This window comes from Candida margitis, assembly GCF_024628925.1.
Source record: "Candida margitis strain CBS 14175 chromosome Unknown scaffold36, whole genome shotgun sequence".
Taxonomy (NCBI): domain Eukaryota; kingdom Fungi; phylum Ascomycota; class Pichiomycetes; order Serinales; family Debaryomycetaceae; genus Lodderomyces; species Lodderomyces margitis.
The window spans coordinates 66,753-88,517 of NW_026261866.1; the positions used below are offsets into that span (position 1 = coordinate 66,753).

Genomic DNA, 21,765 nt, shown 5'->3' on the forward strand with positions numbered 1-21,765 from the left:
ATGTGACCAGTAATAAACCAATTCTGAGGTCGTCAGCGCTGCTAAAACCACTACACAAATTAACTTTAACAATCATTTCGGTTAAATTGTTTTCACAACTTACATTTTTTCACTTCGTGTTTCCATTATAGGAGTTCGTTAAAAAAAAGACTCCTCTATGTACAAGCTCCGTTCTTGTGTTGATTCGGTTGATAATAATAACATCTTGCTGCTTAGCTTAGATTTACCTTATTCCCACTTTGGTTTTCAGTTTTAATTTTAGTTTTCTATAGACTTTTCGAAATATCATTTTTTGCACAACTTATCCACCGTAGAGTTGCGAGAAATTCATACCTAGAGCTCGGACTTAGACTCTATTTTTTTCACGGTGACACGGGTATCTTCTACTGAATAATTCTTGAAAACTAGGCAACCAACGGAAACTGCGATAAAGCCTATTTGAAAAAACGAAAAAGAAAAAAAAGTAAAATAAAGACTCTATCCTACTGTCAGATTATATTGTTACTGAAACCATTCGACCTTTCTGGGCTGTTGCTTCAACCTCAGCATATTCTTTTCCATTTGCTTTGACTACGAAATATTCGTGGTATAAGCACTGTGGCTCTGTCGTTACCGCCTCGAGTTTCAAAATTGATAACACAATGGTACCGTGCTTCAGATGGTTTCAGAGTGGGATTTAGACTTTTTCAATATGCATCTACTTCATGCAAGTTTCAGGTCATTCATCTGGGCTTTCCACATTAACAATACATGTTTTAAGTAATTACGGCTTTCTGCAAATGTGCTTGGTGTTTGACCAAGCATTTATAACATTTGCTCTCATATATATGCGTTAAAATCTTAAAAGTTAAGAGTCATTGAGCCTAAAAGTTGCATTGGAGTTAGCTATGGGGTATCAGTTCCAATCCCTCATATATTGAAAGCAAAGACAGGGGCAATGTACCTTGGAAAGGCGACTTTTCAAACAGCTCCTATTGGAAAACAAAAAGCGGATTGCAGCTTAGCGGTCTAGAACAATCTGTTGAAACACATTCTCTCTTACGAAATCAAATTAGTTTCAGAAGACAGATTCCATCCATCTATAGTGGAAGCGTTCTAAATTTGGAGTTTCAGAATGTGTGGGGCTATGTTTTAATGCGATGATTAATATGCTGAAAAATTTCCATTTCTTCTAATCATTTTCAATCATTTTGCTTGCCAGGAAACACCAATACAGTCGAAAAAGAATTACACCGTATTTGAAATAAATAAATTTAGCTAATTGGACTGTGTTATCTAAAATGATACATGTTAAGTTATAAAATTAAATATCTTTTCATCTTTAAAACACGAAAAACAGTTCTAGAGAATTTTTTGCGTTGTTACACAAAACTACTTGTTTCATATCGTAGGTCCTTTTTTCCGCGACGGGCAAAAATAATATTGATGTAATATTTAACACGATATCCTGTTTATTACAAAACTAGTGCAAACAAAATGGATTGCTTCAATTTTAGAAAGCTATATTTCCCCAAAAGCGGAAGAGGTAGCTTAGGTTGAGGATCCTCAAAATAAGAGGCAAAAAAATTATATGATCTATAGAAAGCACTTATTGAGGGTTGGAGACAGTTTGTAGAAGGAGTATTCCATTTTGAACAATGCCAGCTATCCGTTGCATTAAAAAACAATGCCACAGCGACTGTAATGCACAGGGAAATCACACCATTAAGTCCGGACACAAGATTTACTCCCATAGAGAGAACGAAGTTCTCCAGGGATTAAAGTTTGCTCAATTGATTTAATTTTTAACACAAAGATTTTTAGTTATCATCTGAAACAAAAAAGTTAGTTCAATAAAATATTTCTAAGGGTGTCTTAATTATTTTTCTTCTACTTTATTTTCACTCTACTCTTCTTCTCAGTCTTATAGTCTTTATTTTTAGCCTAAACGGTTTAGTCACCAAATGAAACAAGACACAATCCATGTTTCAGGGTAAAACAATAGCGAAGGAACCAACTGAATAGCTTCCATGTAAAGGTAAAGAAAAGAAGTGAGTCTTTCGAAGATTACCAGATAGTAGTCATATGAATTCCCCGTTTGCTTAATAGCCTGTGCTACTTCAACCTCTACGCGTTGTGGTCCTAATTCTGCAAATTCAAAAGAGACCTATTATTTTAACCTTTGACTTTGTGGTCAGCTTTATTGATTTTTTCTTTGCGGATTGTATCGTGAAAGAGAAAGGTTGGTAAAATAAAGTTGATTGTTTCGCTTAACGATTAAGCTTGTAATATACTATTATTAAAAAATATGTTACTCACCAATCCCCATTTAATATTGGATTTTCAGGAGTAGAAAAATGCCCAAATTCTAATGGGGAATAAAATTGTGTATTATAATGAAGGAAACAATTTTTGCAGTTATTTTGAAACAAGCTGAAAACAATTGTAATTAACGAAAGAAATAAACTCCACTATATTTTATTTTTCGTTTCAAAGCTTAACCCAAAAGTGCTAATTATCACCAAACATGATGTGAAAACTGATTTATAAATGTGCCACTTTTCGCTTTATGGAATCGGATTTGTAAAGATGCTTCAAGCCAGCCAAGTTTACAAAAATATTTATTGATCCACCCCAAACATGAAGTTAGCTATCTTAACATCACTCGCTGCACTTACTACTTTAGCTAGATCTGCATTTGTTTATATTACCGAAGACATCACTATCACCGCTGAAACATGGACCACAAGTACATACTGCCCAGAAACGGATTCTAATGAGCAAAGTACAACAAGTTTGGAAGAGAATACCATGTCAGAGGTTGAGAGAGAGACCTCAACAAGCACATCTTCTAAAAGAGTTGTTACAGTTGTTGTGCCAGTTACAATCACTGATCCTTCAACCACCACCATCACTATATATCCCGAATCTGAGCCTGACATTACTTTAACTACAGCGAATTAATGGCCCCAATCGATTATTTCTAGCTTTGAGGAGCCATCCATAGATTTGACATCTTCCTCATCTTTTTCAGAGGAAACAGAGTCCATTTTGGTTGAAAGCTCCACTGTGGATTGGACGAGCTCAGTTGCAGATCTCTCTATCACAAGTGAAATCAAGTCAACATCCATTGAATCTACCACAGAAGAAACAACATCCAAGGTTGAAAATAGGTCTGGAGCTGAAACTCCGTCTGGAGCTGAGACGACAGCTCAAACTGACCCTACATCCGAATTTGAAACTACGCCTGAAGCTGAAACTACGCCTGAAGTTGAATCTACAATAGCCCTTAGCTTCTCACTTGAGGGCCCAAGCTCTGTTCAAATTGATTTAACTTCGACTACATTGTTTGAAATTAGTAGCACATCAGCGGAGTCAACAAGTGTGGAAGAAAGTTCGTCCGTTGAAACTAGTTCATCCCAAGTCGAAACCAGACTTCAAGCCACATCTGAAAGTTCCATCTCAGAGACCCCGGGCTATGAATCTACTTTAGTCTCATTGCTGAGTGAGCCATCTATTGATTTCCTGACTTCAATGCCACCTCCAATTGTCATTACCTTACCACCTATATCGACCACTACAAGCATTGATACAACAGTGATTACCCTTTTCTCATGTTCGAATGATATTTGTTCCCAAGACACTCGTACATTGGTTTTATCAACATTAATTGAAGCTACTACATCCTTTCTTTCCTCAGTTGAAACCAGCGAAGTAGAATCATCAAGCACTTCCCCAACCGAGTCGAGCACCACTTCAGCAAATGAGTCAAGTTCCACATATACAACAATTGCTGCTTTGATTTACGAAGCTTCCACAGATGTCGTTATCCTGGTTGAATCTTCGTTGGAGCAAGTTGTTTCTACAAATACTGATATTAAAACAACAATTTTCACAATTACTTCATGCAAAGATAATAGCTGTACCATGGTTACACATACAACTGGACTCACAACTGTTACCGAAGATGAAACTATCTACACAACTTACTGTCCTTTGACAACGTCGATTGAAAGTGAATCAAGTAAAGAGCCCTTAGCTACAACGTCATATTCAGAAGTGGTTTCTTTCTCAGCCTCGTTGTCACTAGCTGAAGTTACTATTGAGTATTCAAAATCAGTGGGAATCCCTCCATATTCTGTCTCGGAGCCTGGATCAAGTGAAGTTAAAGAGGAATTGATAGAATCATGCAGTGGTGATGAATGTTTGACATCCTTGGCCGCAGAAGCTACGACTGAGAACAATCTATCCGTTGAAGCTTATCTTGTAGAGAAGCCTATTACATCTGATGCTCAAGAGACCATAGCTCAAGAGACTGAGTCTGCATTAGTAACTGAGAGTCAAGATGTCACCACCTCCGTGGCTGCACCATCGACATTTTCATCACCAGTACCAAGTGTTTCCAAGGATGTTGGAATTGCTACCGCTAGCGAGATTGAATCACATGTTACCACAATTGTCTCCTACAACTCAGAACAAGATGTGACTACTACTATCACATCAATAATTGAAATTACATCTCATGTTCAAGCGCCGTCTGCTGATGTCGAGGAACCTCAAACAACTGAGTACTGGTCAGAAGATGTCCCAGAAGAGCAAACTCTGGCTATTGTTACACTTGCAGAGTCAATTTCGATCATATACAGTCCTGAAGAATCTCCAGCAGTATCTGAATACCAAGGGTCTGCTACTGTAAATGCTCCAATACTAACTGCTGTTTTTGGAGTGTTATTTTGTTTTATCTAGTTAGCTTGCTTTTCAAGACTCGGCATTACATTGGCACCTGTCGACTACTATTTTAAAATTGTTTTTCTTGTATAGTCTTTGCTTTTATAAATACCCGTTGAGTTGAGATATTTATTCCAAATGCAGCAACGCTTCTACTCTAAGCTGTTAGTATTGTCAAGTCAAGTGCAGAAGCTTCAAGAATTTTATCATGTAGGTGTTGGTTGATTTCAAATTACGCCCGAAGACATTGTTAAGTGGTCGTAATCATGACGATAACGCATATATAATTCTAATCATCTGAATTCAATTGAAGCAAAACAAATGAATATACATACTTGCTTTGGCTTGTGAAGAAAGAGAAAAAGAGGATAAAAGTTTGCAAAAGTGTGCAAAATTTTTCATGTCTATTTTCGCGCAAAGACAGAAGAGCAGCTGAAGGGCAGCACGTGACAGGGTTGGGTTCCATTACTAGCGTTTTTGCCAAGTGGATTGCGAAAGTAGCAGGTGTATATAAGGTCCTCTATTATGTGTAAGATTAATATAACCTGGATAGCGCCCTTTAACGGACCTGTAAATGGGATCTCTTGACCAGCTATCTGTCTATACACTAGCACCACCCATAGCCACTTTTTACAGAGTCAGCCTTCCTGCCCTTTCCCGCAAACAAGAAAACACCGCCGTTAACCGTAATACACTCAAGAACATAACAATAGATCTAAAGTCTGGGGTCATTTCGGTTCTCTTAAGAAATTCAGGACCTGTATCGGAGCTCACCAACAAAGCAAAGAAAAAAAGAAAAAAAGACAGAAAAGAGTTTTTGTGTAATCGTCTTCTATGACTAACTTCGATTTCATCATTCGTTTTTCTGAAAAATCCAATCACAACCATAAACTCAGTATATAAATAGTTAAGCATAAGTCGTGATTCTATCTCAACTATCTCAACTATCTCACTTTCTACACCAAAGATGCCTATGTTAAAAGATCCATCAACCAAGTACAAGAAATTTCCACCGGTAAATTTGCCAAACCGCCAGTGGCCAAACAAAACCTTGGATAAGGCGCCAAGATGGCTTTCAACAGATTTGAGGGACGGTAACCAATCCCTTCCAGATCCTATGTCCATTGAAGAAAAGAAGGAATATTTTAAGAAATTGGTTGACATTGGTTTCAAAGAAATTGAAGTGGCTTTCCCGCTGGCTTCACAGATCGATTTTGATTTCACCAGATTTGCTATTGAAACAGCACCAGCTGATGTGTCGATTCAAGTTCTCTCACCTTGCCGTGAAGAGTTGATCAAGAGGACGGTGGAATCACTCAAGGGCGCTAAGCGAGCCACTGTCCACATATATTTAGCCACGTCAGATTGTTTTAGAAACGTGGTGTTTGGTTTGAGCAAGCAAGAGAGCAAGGACTTGGCTGTGAAATGTACCCAACTTGTTCGAAAGTTAACGAAAGACGATCCATCATCTGCAGGAACAGATTGGGATTTTGAATTTTCGCCAGAAACTTTTTCAGATACCGACTTGGACTATGCCGTGGAAGTTTGCGAAGCAGTTAAACAGGCATGGGAGCCCAGCAAGGAGAAACCGATAATCTTTAACTTACCGGCAACTGTTGAGATGTCGACACCCAACGTGTATGCTGATCAAATTGAGTACTTTGCAACTCACATCACCAATCGTGAGACTGTATGTATCTCGTTGCACCCTCACAACGATCGTGGCTGTAGTGTGGCTGCTGCCGAATTGGGTCAAATGGCTGGAGCCGATCGTGTTGAAGGGTGTCTTTTTGGCAATGGTGAACGTACTGGTAATGTTGACTTGGTTACATTGGCTTTGAACTTGTACACGCAAGGTGTGTCGCCTTACTTGGATTTTTCAGACATCACATCGGTGATAAATATTGTCGAAAAGTGCAACAAGATTCCAGTCCATGCCAGAACGCCATACGGTGGTTCATTGGTTGTGTGTGCATTCAGCGGTTCGCATCAAGATGCTATCAAGAAAGGTTTCGCTGCCCACCACGAAAAAGTCAAGGCTGCTGGTGGAAAGAATGTGCACTGGCAATTGCCTTATTTGCCATTGGACCCAGAAGATATTGGCCGTACTTACGAAGCCATTATCCGTGTCAACTCACAGTCGGGTAAAGGTGGTTCAGCATGGGTCATTTTGCGCAACTTGGAGTTGGACTTGCCAAGAGGATTGCAAGTTGCCTTTTCAAAAGTGGTTCAGCAACGTGCTGAAGTCAAAGGACAAGAACTCACCAACCAAGAGTTGTGTGACTTGTTTAAACAAGAATACTTTATTGACTACGACGAAGACGACAAGGAGGTTGCTGATGAGCATTACAAGTTGATTGATTACTCAATAAAAACCCCAGGTAAAGGTGTCAAGGAGATAGAAGCAGCCATCGAAATTGATGGAAAGTCCGTCACCGTAAAAGGACAGGGTAATGGTCAATTATCTGCTTTCAATGACGCCTTGGCCAAGCATTTGGGCATTGCTTTCGATGTCAAGCATTATCACGAACACTCTTTGGGCGAAGATGCTAATGCTAGAGCAGCAACGTATATCGAAGTCGTGGTCAACAACTCGGTTACCAGATGGGGTGTTGGTATCAATACCGATGTTTCACAAGCATCTTTCCTCTCATTGATTTCTATTCTCAATGGTTTAAAGAGGAATAAGGAGATTTAAGTAAAGTATTTATTGAATGTAAGAGAACAAACAAAAAAATTAAAGTGTAAACAATTTCTCAAACAATTTCTCAAACATTGCACGTCAATTCTCACCACAGCAACAACACCGTCCATACGCAATGACACAAGAACCTTCCGTCGACATAGCTAATACCTATCAACAGATAAATGAAGCTGAAAAACAAGCTTTAAAACTAGAGCTGATGTTGGATTCGTTTGAGGCAAAGCTAGACTCGATTTTAAAAGATGCAGAGAATATAACCAAGTCAGAAGAAAATGGATCAGGGGAGTGCACTTCCACAGTGCAAGCAAGCTCCAGAGACACCGCGAGTGAAGAAAAGAAAGAGTCTTCTGATTCTGCATCTACAGTACAAGTACAAGAGGGAAACTGATCTACTCCATTCCTATTTACTTCAACATACCTTCCAACTCCTTTCTCGAAACAAATTCGGGTTCAATGGTGTCGACAAACGGATTAATTGGGCGCCAAGGATTTACGACGAGATCGTTCCCCTCCTCAGACAATCGAGGGATTGCTACTTTTGCCGGTTTGCCACCATCTAGCCACCATTTCAGTTTTTCTGAACTAGGTGGTGGCAACTTTTCATTTTCATAATCGGCGCTCTTTTTGTCAGGATCATAAGTCAAGGCCGACAAATCTTGAATTCCACCATACCTCAAATTATACGTTTCGTATAGTTCATTAGACAATCTCTTTTTAATACCATGATTGACGATTTTAACTGTAATTTGAAATACTGCGTACACAGCCCGATGGTCAGAAAAGATGATATTATCGATACACTCATAGTCCATTGGCTTGATTAGGTTCTTGCGCGACAAGTACAATATTCGATCGGTCCAAGCAGGAACTCTTTGTTTTTCACTTGAGTCATATTTTCTGGTGCCATTATCAAACTTGTAAGTAGGTGGGAACCGAATCTCTTGTTCAGCAAAAAAAGGGAAAGTTTCACCACTTGCCATTTGCCTGTTCAACTGGTCGTACTCGTACAACTTGCCGTATTTCTTCTGATGTATCAAAGATTTCACTTCCTCGCTCGACAAGTCTATTCGAAAGTTAAAGTCACCTAACCAAATGACAACATCATGATTGGGAATTCTTCTATTCTTCGAAAACTTGATCCCCTTGATCAAGGTTTTATAATTGTTGTGTCTTTCTTCGGTGTTACTGAGTCCTGCGGCTAAATGAGAAGATACAAAACACATTGTTGTGTCAGAGTACTTGAAACTGACAGCGATTCCTCCTTTATTCGCAGCCATCCCACCAAGACCTGTTTTTTTAAATGAAATTTCAATATTGGAGATATGCTTCACCTGTGACTCTCTGACAAAAAGGAGCAACACGAGTCCTCCTAGTTGACCGCTCCACATCACCATATACTTGTCCTCTTGTGCGAGACAGTTTAGAATTTTACGCTCCCATAAAGTTTTGTTTTTGAAATCCTGGGCCATCATTTGGTTGGGCTTTAATTCAACAATTTCCTGTAAACCGATGAAAACCAAGTCATGTGATTTACCATGTGGTAATATCCATTCATTTATATCTCCCTCGTAGAAAACTGCATTCACGTTGAATGTAGATGCAAATACAGATATATCCAGCTCTGATGTAAACTCTTTGCTGCGTTTGGCCAACTCTTTATCAATGTAATCGTGAAGCGGATTGTGCAAACTAATTGCAGACTGGTCTTGCAACCTACCCAACAACTTGAGTAGTGCCATTTCATTTGGTTTGGTATTATCCACCACTCCACTTAAATACTTTTTCGTAATGTGGGACTTTACTGACGAGGCATTTGACTTTTTGCTGGTGTGTAACTTGTCGCTGTATGAAACAAAATTGAGCGTCAACTGAGTTATTATAATGTCATTCTCCTGCCATAACTTTGCGTGTGATGTAAACAAGTCTCTGTCTAAGTGTACGCCAATCTCGCTGAATGCCAACAATATCACCTCCTGACTAATCACCTTTGACAAGAAGTTGGCTTTGTTCAAGCTGTCAAAGGAATTAATTCTGAATATACCCAACTGTTTGCCAACAAAACTAGTTGTGGCATTATCATAGAACAAAGCACCAAAGTCTGTCACAGAAGTAGCTACTCGAGACTGTATCTCAGAAGGGTTTTGTGAAGTGTAGCCTATTTTCTTGATCCTAGCAGCAGGTATGGGAATGTGCGTGTACTGAAACTTAAAGTCAGATGTGGCAGGGTCTCTATGTGCCACAAAGTACTTCACCTGCTCTTCAAAGGAAGCATTTAAAACGCTCTTGTATGACTTGTCTGAGAGTTCATTGAGCACATGAACATCACCATATTGAGCAGCAAGCCTTTCTATATGCCTTGTGAACGCTTCCTGTGATGCTTCAAATGACCTTGGAAACACGATTTTTTTATTGCTAGCTCCAATTATATTCTTGGTTGAAAAGTTGTTATCAAGTTCCCAGTACATGGGGACATTTCCTCGTGCAATCACGTATGATAGACAGAAATGTTCAGTAAAGAGAATCACTTCCGATTCAAGATAGTTTGAAACGCACCCATTACCATCACATCCCCAATCGCCAAAAATGGGCCCTTCTTTGGCACTGCTTTGTTTCGATATCAAAGTTAATAACGCATCTTGACCAGAAACTTCAGTGTTGATGGTTTTCGCATATCCACGAGCAATAATAATGAGGAACCCCGTCTCATCAATCAACCTCTGTTCCGACAACGTCAATCTATTTCTAAACTCGAGTAGCTCCTCCATCATAAACATGTTCCACAGGAACCGCCTAAAGTAAGAGGCATCTGCAATTAACTTGAAATCGGAAGTTCCTATACCTCTTTCCTGGATTGTAGATGTGATATCAAACTGTCTCGAGTAAAAGAATGCACCACTCGATAAAAGTTTCCTCACCGAAGAACCAGGGTACTTTACCTTTTCAGTGTCTTGATAGCGCAACTCATCAAAGTCTCTATCAAAAATATAGTCGTACTCATCACTGTTTAAGCAAAAAAACTCAGTTCCCGTGATCTTGTACACCTTGTCATCCAAAGTTGGCGAGGCTACTAGCTCATGCTGAGTTATAAAGCCTAAAAACACTTTACCTTTCAAAGGTAAAAGACCAATAAATCCCAAGAGCTTGTTTCGTTTAGGGGTTACATCTCGGTATGAGCTTAGATTGATGTACTCCTTCAAGATAAACTCTACCAAGACCTTGGAATCGTCTTTATCGCTGTGACTGCGCTTATGGCCAAGTATTCGACTCTTGATACCCTTGTGTTCGTATGTTGGGTTTGGGTGTCTGACGATTAATGCATGCGTCGCAGTTGTTAAAACAAATGTCCGTGGTTTATCATTGAGGTATAATCGCATGCTGGTGTGGGAAGGGCTATGTTTGGGAGAGAAAGCTCAAATATGTTGATACTGATGTTGCAAGTTTATAAACAAAAAAATTACAGTCGATATTGTCACGTGAATATCTCCATTGCCTTGTAATCTTTTGGTGAACTAACGGTTTAACCAGCAGCAGTGTATCTAATAGAGATCTAGAGATGTAGCACTTAGCGCTTAGATCTGTTGTGCTCACAGTTCGATTACTATTACACTGCTGAATATCAGCCTCAATACACTGAAATAAAAACGTACATTTGTAAACAACTACAGCGTATGTTAACTAACGATTACTACATTCCCTCATGCTACCTTCTTGGTCTTCTTCTGCTTCAAGTGACCTTCTGGAAGCCAATTAACATCGTATCCAGCTCCAGTTGATGAGCCAGCTGAGGAAGAAGTGGCAACAGGAGAAGGCGATTTGACACTCTTTTTAGTCTTAACGACGGGTGCTGTTCCTTGAATATAGTTCTTGCCCCAGATCTGATAAGCCAAGTAGAGCAAACCAGCAAAAGATGCCAACAAGACGACTTCCAAAAAGATCAATCTTGGATCGAAAAAAGAAATGGCTTTATCAAGAACAGAAGCCAACTGACCACGACAGGGAATAACCTTGACTAATTCACCTTGGACAATAAAGACTTGTGGCACCAATTCATAGTTATTTGGAACCAAATTGACCGCGACGGTTTGTTCAAATCTTGCTGATTGACCAGCAGCAACTTGAACGGGTCCAATTCTTCCTTGAGTCAAGTTTGTCACAGCCTCTTTAGTGACTGGGTTCAAGAATTGACCAGTGACACCAATAATGGAAATCTCAGTCTCTTCATTATTGCTTAGGGTGTATTGAATGGTAATCTCTTCCCCATTGGTCCAACTGGCCACGTCATTCTTTGTCACTTCTGGGGTTTCTTTAATGCTGTAGTCAACCAAAATGTCAACCGTCTCCTTTCCTGTGGTTTGGTAGGCTGAAACTGATGCAATTGATGCAGAAAGAACTGCAATGATGTTGGAGAATTTCATGTTCTGTAAAACTGTGGATGGTCAATGTTTTGAATGATTGAAACGAAATTTTTCAACTTTTTTTTTTTTCATGGACTTTAAACGAGAGTAAAGCTAGAGCACACATTATGAGAGATTAAATTACAACGTGATTATTGTGTACAACTTGTTTTCACCAATACACTTCTACTACATTGTCATACCATGCTCAAGCGACCGTTCAGAATACGAAGCTACTCGCTAATACCAAGCCTTAGCCATAAAAACAACACCCAGGAATCAGTGCCCAATTTCGAATCAGATAAAAGGTTTGCCCAAGCTGTCAAAAGATACGAACGACGGGTAAAGGGATACGAAGATGCTATAGAAATGTCGAGGCAATACAAGCAACACCGGTTGAATTTGGTTGATATTCTCCAAGACAAAAAGAATGTTGAGGCAATGTTTGCCAATGATGCAGGGTGCAAAATCACATCTTTCAAAGACATGTGTAAAGACATGAAAGGACACGAGGGTCTTACCTATACCGATGTAGAAATGCGAAACACGATGATGTTGGTGGCCAACATGTTGATGGAAAATGTGAAGATAGATTTGAAATTGAGGAGCGTAAAGATTGATCACGATATTGGGAGTTTTATTGATGAGATTAAAACTTCAAGTGATTTCGTTTCATTGGAACTGTACCGACTAAACTTCCATCACTACAAATCTTCGCAGTGGCTAAGTACTTCAGAAGGTAACACTATTTCGCAGCTTGGTTTCGCTCAGCCCATTGTTTTTAAACTGGCTCAATATGGGGATAAAGAAGTAATACAATCACTAGAGACGGCGTTTGAGGACTACGCAACCTCGAATAAAAAATTATCTCACATTCAATTGGCTGTGCAAGTGGTTAAAATACTACTATCCCCTCATAACAATATACCAACGATTAAGCTATGGAAGTACCTATTAGACAAACTCGGCAATTGTAACTTGTTAAATTATCAGCAAATTATCTACTTGTCGTTGTTTCAGTATAAACACCAGCCTACAGTCCTCGCAGATCCTTCACCAGCTACTGACTCCATCTTTGCTCCACTAATGGCTGACCATTTTGCCCATTTAATTCAAAAGGATCCGGAAATGCTTCCATCACTACTCAAGTATCAACTACTCCGAAGAGACGACAAGACATTTTTGGAATTGTTGTCGTTCTTGACGTTGGATAAGATTGCTGGTGAGATGCTGGTAATTAAATCGCCCTTGTTATCCAAATCGAAATACAAGCTACCCACATATATCCCTGGTCTTGATCTCGAGGAACGGTTATTGACCATTTCGCGCAGAAGCATGTACCTGATTATGGAAATGGCTATCGAGTTGGGATTGTACCAATATCTCGATCTCCTATTCAACAAAATTGTGTTGCATTCGCGAGATCAAGAGCGGATTGAACTCAATTACGTTGAGGATGTGTTGGTTGAAGGCAGAGTGTTTGATGAGCATTTATTTTCAATCATGTTGGATGCTGCTGTAAAATCAAATGATTTGGGACGAGTGGTATGGTTATTACCTTTTGTAGATGAGTACATTAAGGAAGGAAGTGGGATAAATGATGCTTTGCGAAAACAATTGTTGACGACATTGAAATTTTTCAATCTTGAAGGTAAGCTAAAGAGTTATGAGGAAATATTTAGCAAAGTGTATTGATCATTTGAAACTGATCTTGGTTGTGTATGTTTCCATGAACTTAGACGATAGTCGGAATTTTTTAGTGTAGTAATATGTAGGAGTACTCACTTTGGTTTTCTCCATTCCCTCAGCATCACTCTGTCTACAATAAACTGTTCTCAATCATTCTCATTCACACATCTATCATTATATTACAAGTGGTACAACATTAATACATATTCTATCAAAATAAAAATGAAAAAGCCAGTCAAAGCTAATCTAATCTATCGTATGTATTTCTTTTCAAAGTAGCGCGTGGTATTGAAACCAATGAATGCAAATGCAAAAGCTAGTTCAAAAGCAATATCACCACCATAATCACCAATTTGTCTAGCAATAACACCCATATACCACGTCTGGTTCATTCCCAAAATAACACCAGCAACACCACAACAGAATCCAAAAGTACCCGCCAACCCAACTGGATAACTTTGTTTATCATTGTAACGCTCATAATCGTAGCTTCTAAATTTGCCCTTGTGCCAAATCAAATGCGAACTTAAAACAAGCGATTCGTAAATTGCCAAATAGTATGAGATCAAGTTCATAAAGTTTTCCATAACGGATTCGAACTTGTAATAAGCTGGGATACAAATGGCCAAAGTGGCACCATTACCAATGATGGTCCAAGCAACACGAGGTACTTTGGAAAACTTGGTCCAAACAGTTTGGGCACTGAGGGCTATTGAGTACATATTGGGGATATTGTTGGCAATGGTTGACAATGCCAACACGACACAACAAAATTGACCAAATCCATGTAAAGAATCAGTCACCAAAATCGAGTAAACTAATCCACCAACGGAGTAGTTGTCGTACAGTTCAGCCCATGCTGGGTTTGTCTTGGTTGCGGTGGCACAAGCAGCACCCAAGATCAAAATGAAAACGGATGGAGCATAGATACCGATAAAGATTGCGATGAAAAGCTTGACCAAATTAGTGTTTCTTGGTTGGTAAACGGTGTAGTCGGACGCATAAGTAGTCCAACCAGTGGCAAATCCATAAACGGTACTACCAAAACTCAAAACGTTACCTGCAGTAGTTTCACCACCAACAAAGTTTGCACTATGGAAATTGTCAGTCATGGCAAATCTAACAATAAGAATGATGAAAATAATCAAGTTTGGAATCCATGACCATTTTTCATAGAAATGGATGGCGTGATAACCAAAGAATGTCACCAAGATGGTACAAAGCACAAGAATCAAACACCCAGCCCATGGAGGCAACGCACCATTGTTGACAATATGCAACAACTGAGCACTTGACATAATATTGACAGCACCCCAACCAACACAAGCAACGACATTAATAACACTGAAAATCCGTACTGTCAAATCACCAATCATGAACCGTGACAAAATCATTTGTCTCAACCCCAATGTAGGTCCAAAACAGGAAAAATAAGCCACGGTGAAATTACCAATGGCCGAAAAGAAAATAATGGTTAAAACTGCTTGACCAAAAGCCAAATTAAAAACAGTAATACCCAATGCACCTAAAGCAAAAGTAGCAATGACCAAATTGGCACTCAACCACATGGTGGCGGCGTTCCATACCGAAGAATCTGTCTTTTCCTCATCGGTGACTAAGTCAATACCTTTTGTTTCTGCTTTTAATTTGTGGGCCCAACGATCAACAAAATTGAGTTGTGTATCTTGTACCTCGGCATCAGAAGCTGAGCTTGGGGCGAAATCATCATAAACAATGCTCTTTTCGTGCTCAAGACCAACTGATTTTTCCTCGGTATATTCCTTCATCTTGGGAGCTTTAGCGTTAGATTGAGTAATAATATTATTATTATATTATAGAACAGACAGGGATTTTTTGTAATACGACTTTGATGTATTATTCAAGAAATTATATTAGAATGGAGATGGATAATCTATATTTCACTGTGTAAATGTGTCGAGTGAAATATATAGGAGATGATTTAAAATAGGGGGGGAGTTGTAGAATGGTTGGTTGTTCTAATATATGGATTATTATTGAATAAAAGTGTGGTTGTTTGTCGAAGGGGTTGTGTTTGTGTGGGATATAAAGATGTACTTATATTATCAAGCCCAAAAGTAGTTTGTCAGTGGATCAATTTGTAATTTAGAGATAAGAAAAGAAGAAGAAGAAGAAGAAGAAGAAGAGGGGAGATGGAATTAGATTAAATGAAAATTTCTTCAGATGTAAAAAGCCTTTGGTGTATTTTAGGGTTTTGCATTTTGATGTTTGTCTCTCTCTGTCTCTTTTGTCACTCTTTTGCCTCTCTTTAAAAAGCATTAATTAATTGTCCCATCGGAAAGCCCTAAAATTTTAAAAAGAAATTTCTTTTTTTTTTCTTTTCTTTTTCTCATGCGTTATTAGATCCATACATACATACATACATACATATATATATATATATATATACACTATAATATGTTATCACACAATAACATACAATAAGAGAAAAATTTTTGCCGTTGACTTTTAAATTTTTAATTTGCCTTAAAGATAAGAAAGACACAGAGACAAAATTAAAACTAAAGCTAAAACAAAAATATATAATTCAACAGAAATATATATCTCTCTATAACAACTCTGTGAAAGATGGAGCACAATTGACAATACCAATGAGTAAGTCCTTAAATTAGTAGCAACTATCATTAAAGCGACGAGAAAACCTCCACTAGTTTTCTTTTTCCCGTTTCTCTCCATCCCCCCCTACCAATTAAAATTCTCAATTTCGGGATGTGGACGTGGACCCATGACTAAAATTTTACCCCTTTATGCATATTACGCAATAAGCTTTATAAAAACCGCCTTCTCTTTCTTCCATCGGAACACGCGTGAAATTTGATTGATAAGACAACTTACTTTATTGTTACGATAGGCTAGAGATCCTTTCAAGTTGGGGAAATAGGGGTGGAAGGGGGCGAATTACGTTCGGTGCCATCCATTGCAAACTTAGAATCAGTCCTTACAGAATGATAACCCATCCAATTGCAACTAATATATTGCTTCGACTAAAAGAAACAGAAGTCGAAAGCCCCTGGAAAAAATTTTTTTTTTCTTTCCTCAAATAAATGCCGTGTAAGTAAATGTTACGTGAAACACAAATGAGAGGCGGTCGTATTTGGGCACAAAAGTGGAATAGATGAGATCGTTTCCGTACAAGACCGACATCAGCCCACAGTTATTGTTCTTCTAGGCCCCTAAAGATTCAAACCATTGTTGTCCTATCTCTGTTTTGTTTTTTACGGTCAGGTTTAATTGTTTTGTTAAACTGAGAGGCAGGACAATAAACTGTTGTATCTGATTGTACAGTGTTCAGCATTTAATATTAGGTACCACTGTTGAAACCTCGGACATATATGTTACTGTTGTCACGTGAGCAACAATAGACACCCTCTTGTCCCTCTTCATCATGTCCTTGCGGCCCCCTCCTCTACAATCTACATCGCAAACGATCCAGTTGTTTCATAAGTGCATATATTATCTTTGATATATCTTGGGACATTCACTGTGAAACAGATATTGTAGATTACTTTAACTCTGCTTCTCCCTCCTATTTTCTTCTTAATATTTAACAAACCTGAGGAAGATAAAAGAAAAACAAAATACAAAAAGAAGTTGTGGAAATTTGTATTTTCATTTTTTTTCCACTATTGTTAAACCTAATTGGTGCATGTACGAAACTTTATCGTAATCATTGCCGTTTTCATAATGTCCCTGAATTTATTCTTTTAGTTTTGGTAAATTTCTTCAATCGTTACCATCAAGCTTTGTCGTTGTCCAGAAAAGACGTTCGAACCATCGTCGTCTTTATTGACTTTAAAGCAGGAGCATCAGATTCAAAACGTTTTCCGCTCTTCAATATTTGTTGTTTGACCGGTTGACATGTCAGGTTTGATTCTCTTTGGTTTTACCCTTGTGAGAAATTGGCCATTTGTTTTTGAAATATTCTTTATTCTGTTTCCATCACATCCAAATCATTCGTAGCAATTTACCCTTTATGATTTTGGGACCGATTTAATTTTGTCAAACGCGAACATTGTCAGTGGATGTGTTGACTTTAAATTGCCAAAACTTTGCTTGTACCCCTCACAAGATACTTTTTTTTAAACGTGCAAGCTTGTTATTCATATGATTATTTTCAAGTGCCTGACACTTGTAATAGATTTAAAAATTTCATAGAAACGAAATTTACATTAGACTAATATACAAAGTAAACAAAAATAAAATTTGTAGAACTTTTGTTTAGTCTAGCTCTAAATATTCCGTAGCTTTTGCAACTTTTAATAATCTGGCAAGTTCTTTGCAAAAAAAAAAAATGATCCATCACAAATCTGCGGTGTACTACAGTACGAAGTGGAAATTAGAAGTAGAACAAGGAATAATATGGCAAAGTTATCATCTACATTTGAATTTAATTCAATCGGTCACTTGAAAATCTATAATGAAAAACTATAAGCGGCGATGGTACAATCTCCTTTTAATTTTATTGCTTTCCTCCTCCATACAGCATGGTTGATATTTGCCACTTTAATTTTTCTCAATAATTCACAGAATTTGGAATCAAATTGGCTTTCTTCGTTTAGCTTTTGCCCTCTTCACCGCCTCATCAATCTGTTCTTGAGAATATCCACCAGACTCCAAAAATTCAATAGCAATAGCATACGTGTCACCTTTTTCGCCCCATGGTGTAAATCTAAATTTTTTGTCCAATACAGGGTCATGGCAAATGATGTTACTTGAATTCTGACACATGTAATCAACCATCAGATCAAAATCCCGTTCTTCTTCTTCTGTATCGAAATGATATGGTCCTCGGTTTCTTTCGCGTTTCGCAAACACAGAGACCATGAGTGACAAGAGTATAATGGAAAACTCCATAATGAGTTAGTGATGGATTAGCATCCTTTTCCAGTCAGTCAGTCATTCAGTCAGTCGAAACTACAGAACTTATATAATGTCTTTACCAACTATCGGCCACGGTGTTCCTTCGATTTGATATGAGAAAATGGATGCTGATCTTTTTGCAATCATTTTTAGTTATGCCAACTGGGAAATGAAATAATAGCATTTATGATGATTCAACATTCTTTTGGTTCTTTCCTTATATTAAGAAGTAGTGTATCTGTTAACAAATGATATAAAAGATCTGATGAATTAGAGTCTAAGCTGCTGTCGTACAATAACTTATTTACTCTTCAATTTATAAACAGAATATTTTGGTGGCTGTTCACTAAATGGATTAACATGTGATTTCACACTATATTCCAAATAGCTTATTACTGATTAGTTGTTGATCTCTGGACTAATGTAATTGATCAGAGAAAACCTCTTCCTGTTGATAAAGTCTGTTTGTTGTATTGAGTTTGCAGTTTTCTCTTTTGGAATAGTGAGACCAGCTACAGACATGGCTCTAACATTTGCCACTTCATTACAATCACACCTCAGCTCATGATTGTGCTAACATACTAGACTATTTCCCGTCGAAATTACCTCTTACTTTTCGAAGCACCTGATTTCATATCACAATATCAACGTCGATAGTTTGATTCGTCCATTAACCTTGACAAATGGGGGAGAAGATAGTGACATATTTGCCAATATCAAGATCAACTCAATACATTTAATGATACTATTTAGCTAATTATCCTTTGAACATTTCCTATCATCACCATCATTACCATCATCACTATCATTACCACCATCACCATCATCACCATCATTTCTGTCATCATTATCATCTCCTCCATCTTTTTCAACACAAGTGAAAACAATATGAGTCATGTAATTTGGGAAATCTGCTACAACCTTTTTTCCAGCCAGTAAGCATATATCATGATATTGCTTAAGAATTAAATCTACCTCACTTCCATCATTTAATGGATTCCACAATATCCACTTAATACACCGTCCTTTTATGTTCGACTCTAAACATAATTGACGTTTCCTATCTTTCTGCTCCTGAAGGACTTCAGTCAACTGATTGCTGAGTGACCTCTTAATGAAGAGGGTCACCTTGTCCTTCAGTTTATTAGCCGCCTTCTTTATAACTTTGCAACCACTTCTTGTAAATCCATTCTTCTTGCAATCGAATGCGGATATTGATCCCTTGGCAATGATGAACCCACCGCTTATTTTCAGTAAGGCCACATATCTTTGAACTTCGTCATCAAATGTACAGATTCTTATTGTACTATTACTTTGGCACTGAAGGAAGTTTTCTTGGATACTTGTAGTACTGCACGTTATTAAAACTAAGAAGCATATCAATGCGATGAATCTTGTTGCTTGCATCATGTTTGGTCGAATTCTAGAAGTGGAAGACGAATGCAATAAATTGTTACGCAATCAAGTTTTATAGTATACACAGAAGCACAGTTGTATCCTGATTTGAACAATGTACACGGCCATTAGTTGGCACGAGAAAATAGAGAATTGGTTGCAAATAAATAGTTGCAAACCAAGACCTAATATGAGAGACAAAACAGTTGACTAGCAAGCTGTTCTTTAAAAAGTAAATTCTTCTGCTTCAGCAAATAGCATTTGTAGAGCATTATAACGTTTATACGTTATGCACCAAGAGACCACATCAAACCAACTACAAAGGTACAACAATTCCAGATAGATACAATAGATACCAAAATCATTCTCAAACAAGTTCATTTTTTTTCTTTCTTTCACTTATATATTATTTCTCTTTATAAAAAAACTCAAACTAAAGTTAATAAGCAATCCCATTGGCTTGAAGTATAGATTTCAATCTGTCAACTTCATCAGCCAATGCAGATTTCTCAGTCATCAACTCTTCAACTTTATCCTCCAACTGGGTCATCCTCTCCATTTTTCTAGCCCTTGACCTCCTGGCAGCTTCAGTGTTCTTGGCTCTTTTCAAAGCAGCCGAATCCTGAATACCATCTAAAGCAATGGGTTCTAATGACTGTGACCGTTGTTTCTTGGAATATGTGACACATCCTAAATGGTCAACTTTAGCCTTTTTCGATGATGGCTTCTTCATATCCAACTGAGGAGTAGGCAAAGCAGATGAAATGTTGGGGGTAAACAACTGCGACTGTTGATTTGACCTTTTGGCACCATAGTCAGCAACAGAATCTACCTCTCTAAATGATCTCTTGTTTGAAGATGAAGGGGCAACACTGGTAGCAACAGTGCTAATCAAATCTGGACTGGATGCCGAGGTAGTAGCCGCAGAAATGGTGTCATCTGACAACCCATTTGGTGAAGCTTCAATCAAAAGAGCCTCCAAGATTTCGTCATGAGGAACAATTGAATCTGCTTCATCACCAGTAACAGCAACACCAGCAGCATCATCGGTGGCGGCATCATCTAAGGATAGAATTGGACCATATTCACCATCACCTTCCCCTTCAGTTGGGAACATGGCATCATCATCGTCTCCAAAGAGAGCGACCCAATCATCCTTAGAGTTCACCTTGGCACCATCCATGATGAAATCCAACTCATCAAACATAGGAGTATGATCTAATAAAGCATCCTTGCCGTCCAAGTTGGTACTGAAAACAGATTCCAATACACTTGAATGGATTTGAAAAGGCGATGCAACTTCCTTTTTCTGATTCATCTCTTCTACAGATGAAGCAGCGCGACTTTCAGTTGTAGCTGTAGCAGCAGCATCAACATTCTTTTTTGGTTCAATCATCTTGTCATTGACCATTTCTGGAGATTCAAACAATGAATCTTTGAAATCAATAGGTGTAGTAGCAGCAGACATTGTTATTAATGTAGTAGTAGTAGTAGTAGCAGCAGTAGTAATTGTAATTGTATTTAATATCAATGGTAATCAGTAAGTATCAATGTAACAGTATTCTATTTTTTAATAACTCTTGTATTGGGGAAATGTTCAGTGATCTAGTAGTAGTAGTGAAAGTGGGAACGCCATAATGGACGGGGATAATTAATAATTTCTATTTCAACATTTTTAAACAGGGGGTAGTAGATTGTAATAAACAAACGATCAAATATTCTTGATGGATATTGTTAAAACTCTTTTTTTTAAAGTAGGATATTATTTATGACATAATTCAATAAATAACAAAGGGTTTTAAAATTTTTTTAAATTGTATAAGGATAAACAAATAAATATTTTAAGCACACATAGTGGATAAATTAATGTAGGCTCTGGAAAATATATGGGGGAAAAATAAATTTAAAGTGATAATTATAGTAGTAGTAGTAATAGCTATGACGTTGTGTTGTTTATTTACTGTTGTTATACTGTTT

At 38.0% G+C, this 21,765-nt stretch overlaps 10 protein-coding genes across 10 annotated transcripts; 4 read left to right on the forward strand and 6 right to left on the reverse strand. All coding sequences in view use genetic code 12, as the record gives it.

Moving 5' to 3' along the window:
• Nucleotides 1-2,619: 2,619 nt before the first annotated feature.
• CANMA_004032 (uncharacterized protein) lies at nt 2,620-4,725 on the forward strand (the record flags this gene model as incomplete). Its single annotated transcript, XM_051816266.1, has 2 exons — nt 2,620-2,853; nt 2,977-4,725. The coding sequence occupies 2 exons, from the start codon at nt 2,620-2,622 to the stop codon at nt 4,723-4,725; spliced, it is 1,983 nt and encodes a 660-aa protein (XP_051670373.1).
• A 949-nt stretch (nt 4,726-5,674) lies between these two features.
• On the forward strand, nt 5,675-7,405 carry LEU42 (Leu42p; the record flags this gene model as incomplete). The annotated part of the gene is made up of 1 exon (XM_051816267.1): nt 5,675-7,405. One exon carries the CDS (start codon nt 5,675-5,677, stop codon nt 7,403-7,405), a length of 1,731 nt encoding a protein of 576 aa, XP_051670374.1.
• Nucleotides 7,406-7,526: 121 nt separating this feature from the next.
• Nucleotides 7,527-7,799, forward strand: CANMA_004034 (uncharacterized protein; the record flags this gene model as incomplete). Its single annotated transcript, XM_051816269.1, has 1 exon — nt 7,527-7,799. The coding sequence occupies one exon, from the start codon at nt 7,527-7,529 to the stop codon at nt 7,797-7,799; it is 273 nt and encodes a 90-aa protein (XP_051670375.1).
• Nucleotides 7,800-7,815: 16 nt separating this feature from the next.
• On the reverse strand, nt 7,816-10,785 carry INP51 (phosphoinositide 5-phosphatase; the record flags this gene model as incomplete). The annotated part of the gene is made up of 1 exon (XM_051816270.1): nt 7,816-10,785. One exon carries the CDS (start codon nt 10,783-10,785, stop codon nt 7,816-7,818), a length of 2,970 nt encoding a protein of 989 aa, XP_051670376.1.
• A 321-nt stretch (nt 10,786-11,106) lies between these two features.
• CANMA_004036 (IRC22) lies at nt 11,107-11,826 on the reverse strand (the record flags this gene model as incomplete). Its single annotated transcript, XM_051816271.1, has 1 exon — nt 11,107-11,826. The coding sequence occupies one exon, from the start codon at nt 11,824-11,826 to the stop codon at nt 11,107-11,109; it is 720 nt and encodes a 239-aa protein (XP_051670377.1).
• A 183-nt stretch (nt 11,827-12,009) lies between these two features.
• On the forward strand, nt 12,010-13,500 carry CANMA_004037 (uncharacterized protein; the record flags this gene model as incomplete). Its single annotated transcript, XM_051816272.1, has 1 exon — nt 12,010-13,500. One exon carries the CDS (start codon nt 12,010-12,012, stop codon nt 13,498-13,500), a length of 1,491 nt encoding a protein of 496 aa, XP_051670378.1.
• Nucleotides 13,501-13,745: 245 nt separating this feature from the next.
• FCY21 (purine-cytosine permease) lies at nt 13,746-15,281 on the reverse strand (the record flags this gene model as incomplete). Its single annotated transcript, XM_051816273.1, has 1 exon — nt 13,746-15,281. One exon carries the CDS (start codon nt 15,279-15,281, stop codon nt 13,746-13,748), a length of 1,536 nt encoding a protein of 511 aa, XP_051670379.1.
• Nucleotides 15,282-18,069: 2,788 nt separating this feature from the next.
• Nucleotides 18,070-18,357, reverse strand: CANMA_004039 (uncharacterized protein; the record flags this gene model as incomplete). Its single annotated transcript, XM_051816274.1, has 1 exon — nt 18,070-18,357. One exon carries the CDS (start codon nt 18,355-18,357, stop codon nt 18,070-18,072), a length of 288 nt encoding a protein of 95 aa, XP_051670380.1.
• A 789-nt stretch (nt 18,358-19,146) lies between these two features.
• Nucleotides 19,147-19,803, reverse strand: CANMA_004040 (uncharacterized protein; the record flags this gene model as incomplete). Its single annotated transcript, XM_051816275.1, has 1 exon — nt 19,147-19,803. One exon carries the CDS (start codon nt 19,801-19,803, stop codon nt 19,147-19,149), a length of 657 nt encoding a protein of 218 aa, XP_051670381.1.
• A 424-nt stretch (nt 19,804-20,227) lies between these two features.
• Nucleotides 20,228-21,256, reverse strand: GCN4 (amino acid starvation-responsive transcription factor; the record flags this gene model as incomplete). The annotated part of the gene is made up of 1 exon (XM_051816276.1): nt 20,228-21,256. The coding sequence occupies one exon, from the start codon at nt 21,254-21,256 to the stop codon at nt 20,228-20,230; it is 1,029 nt and encodes a 342-aa protein (XP_051670382.1).
• Nucleotides 21,257-21,765: the final 509 nt, after the last annotated feature.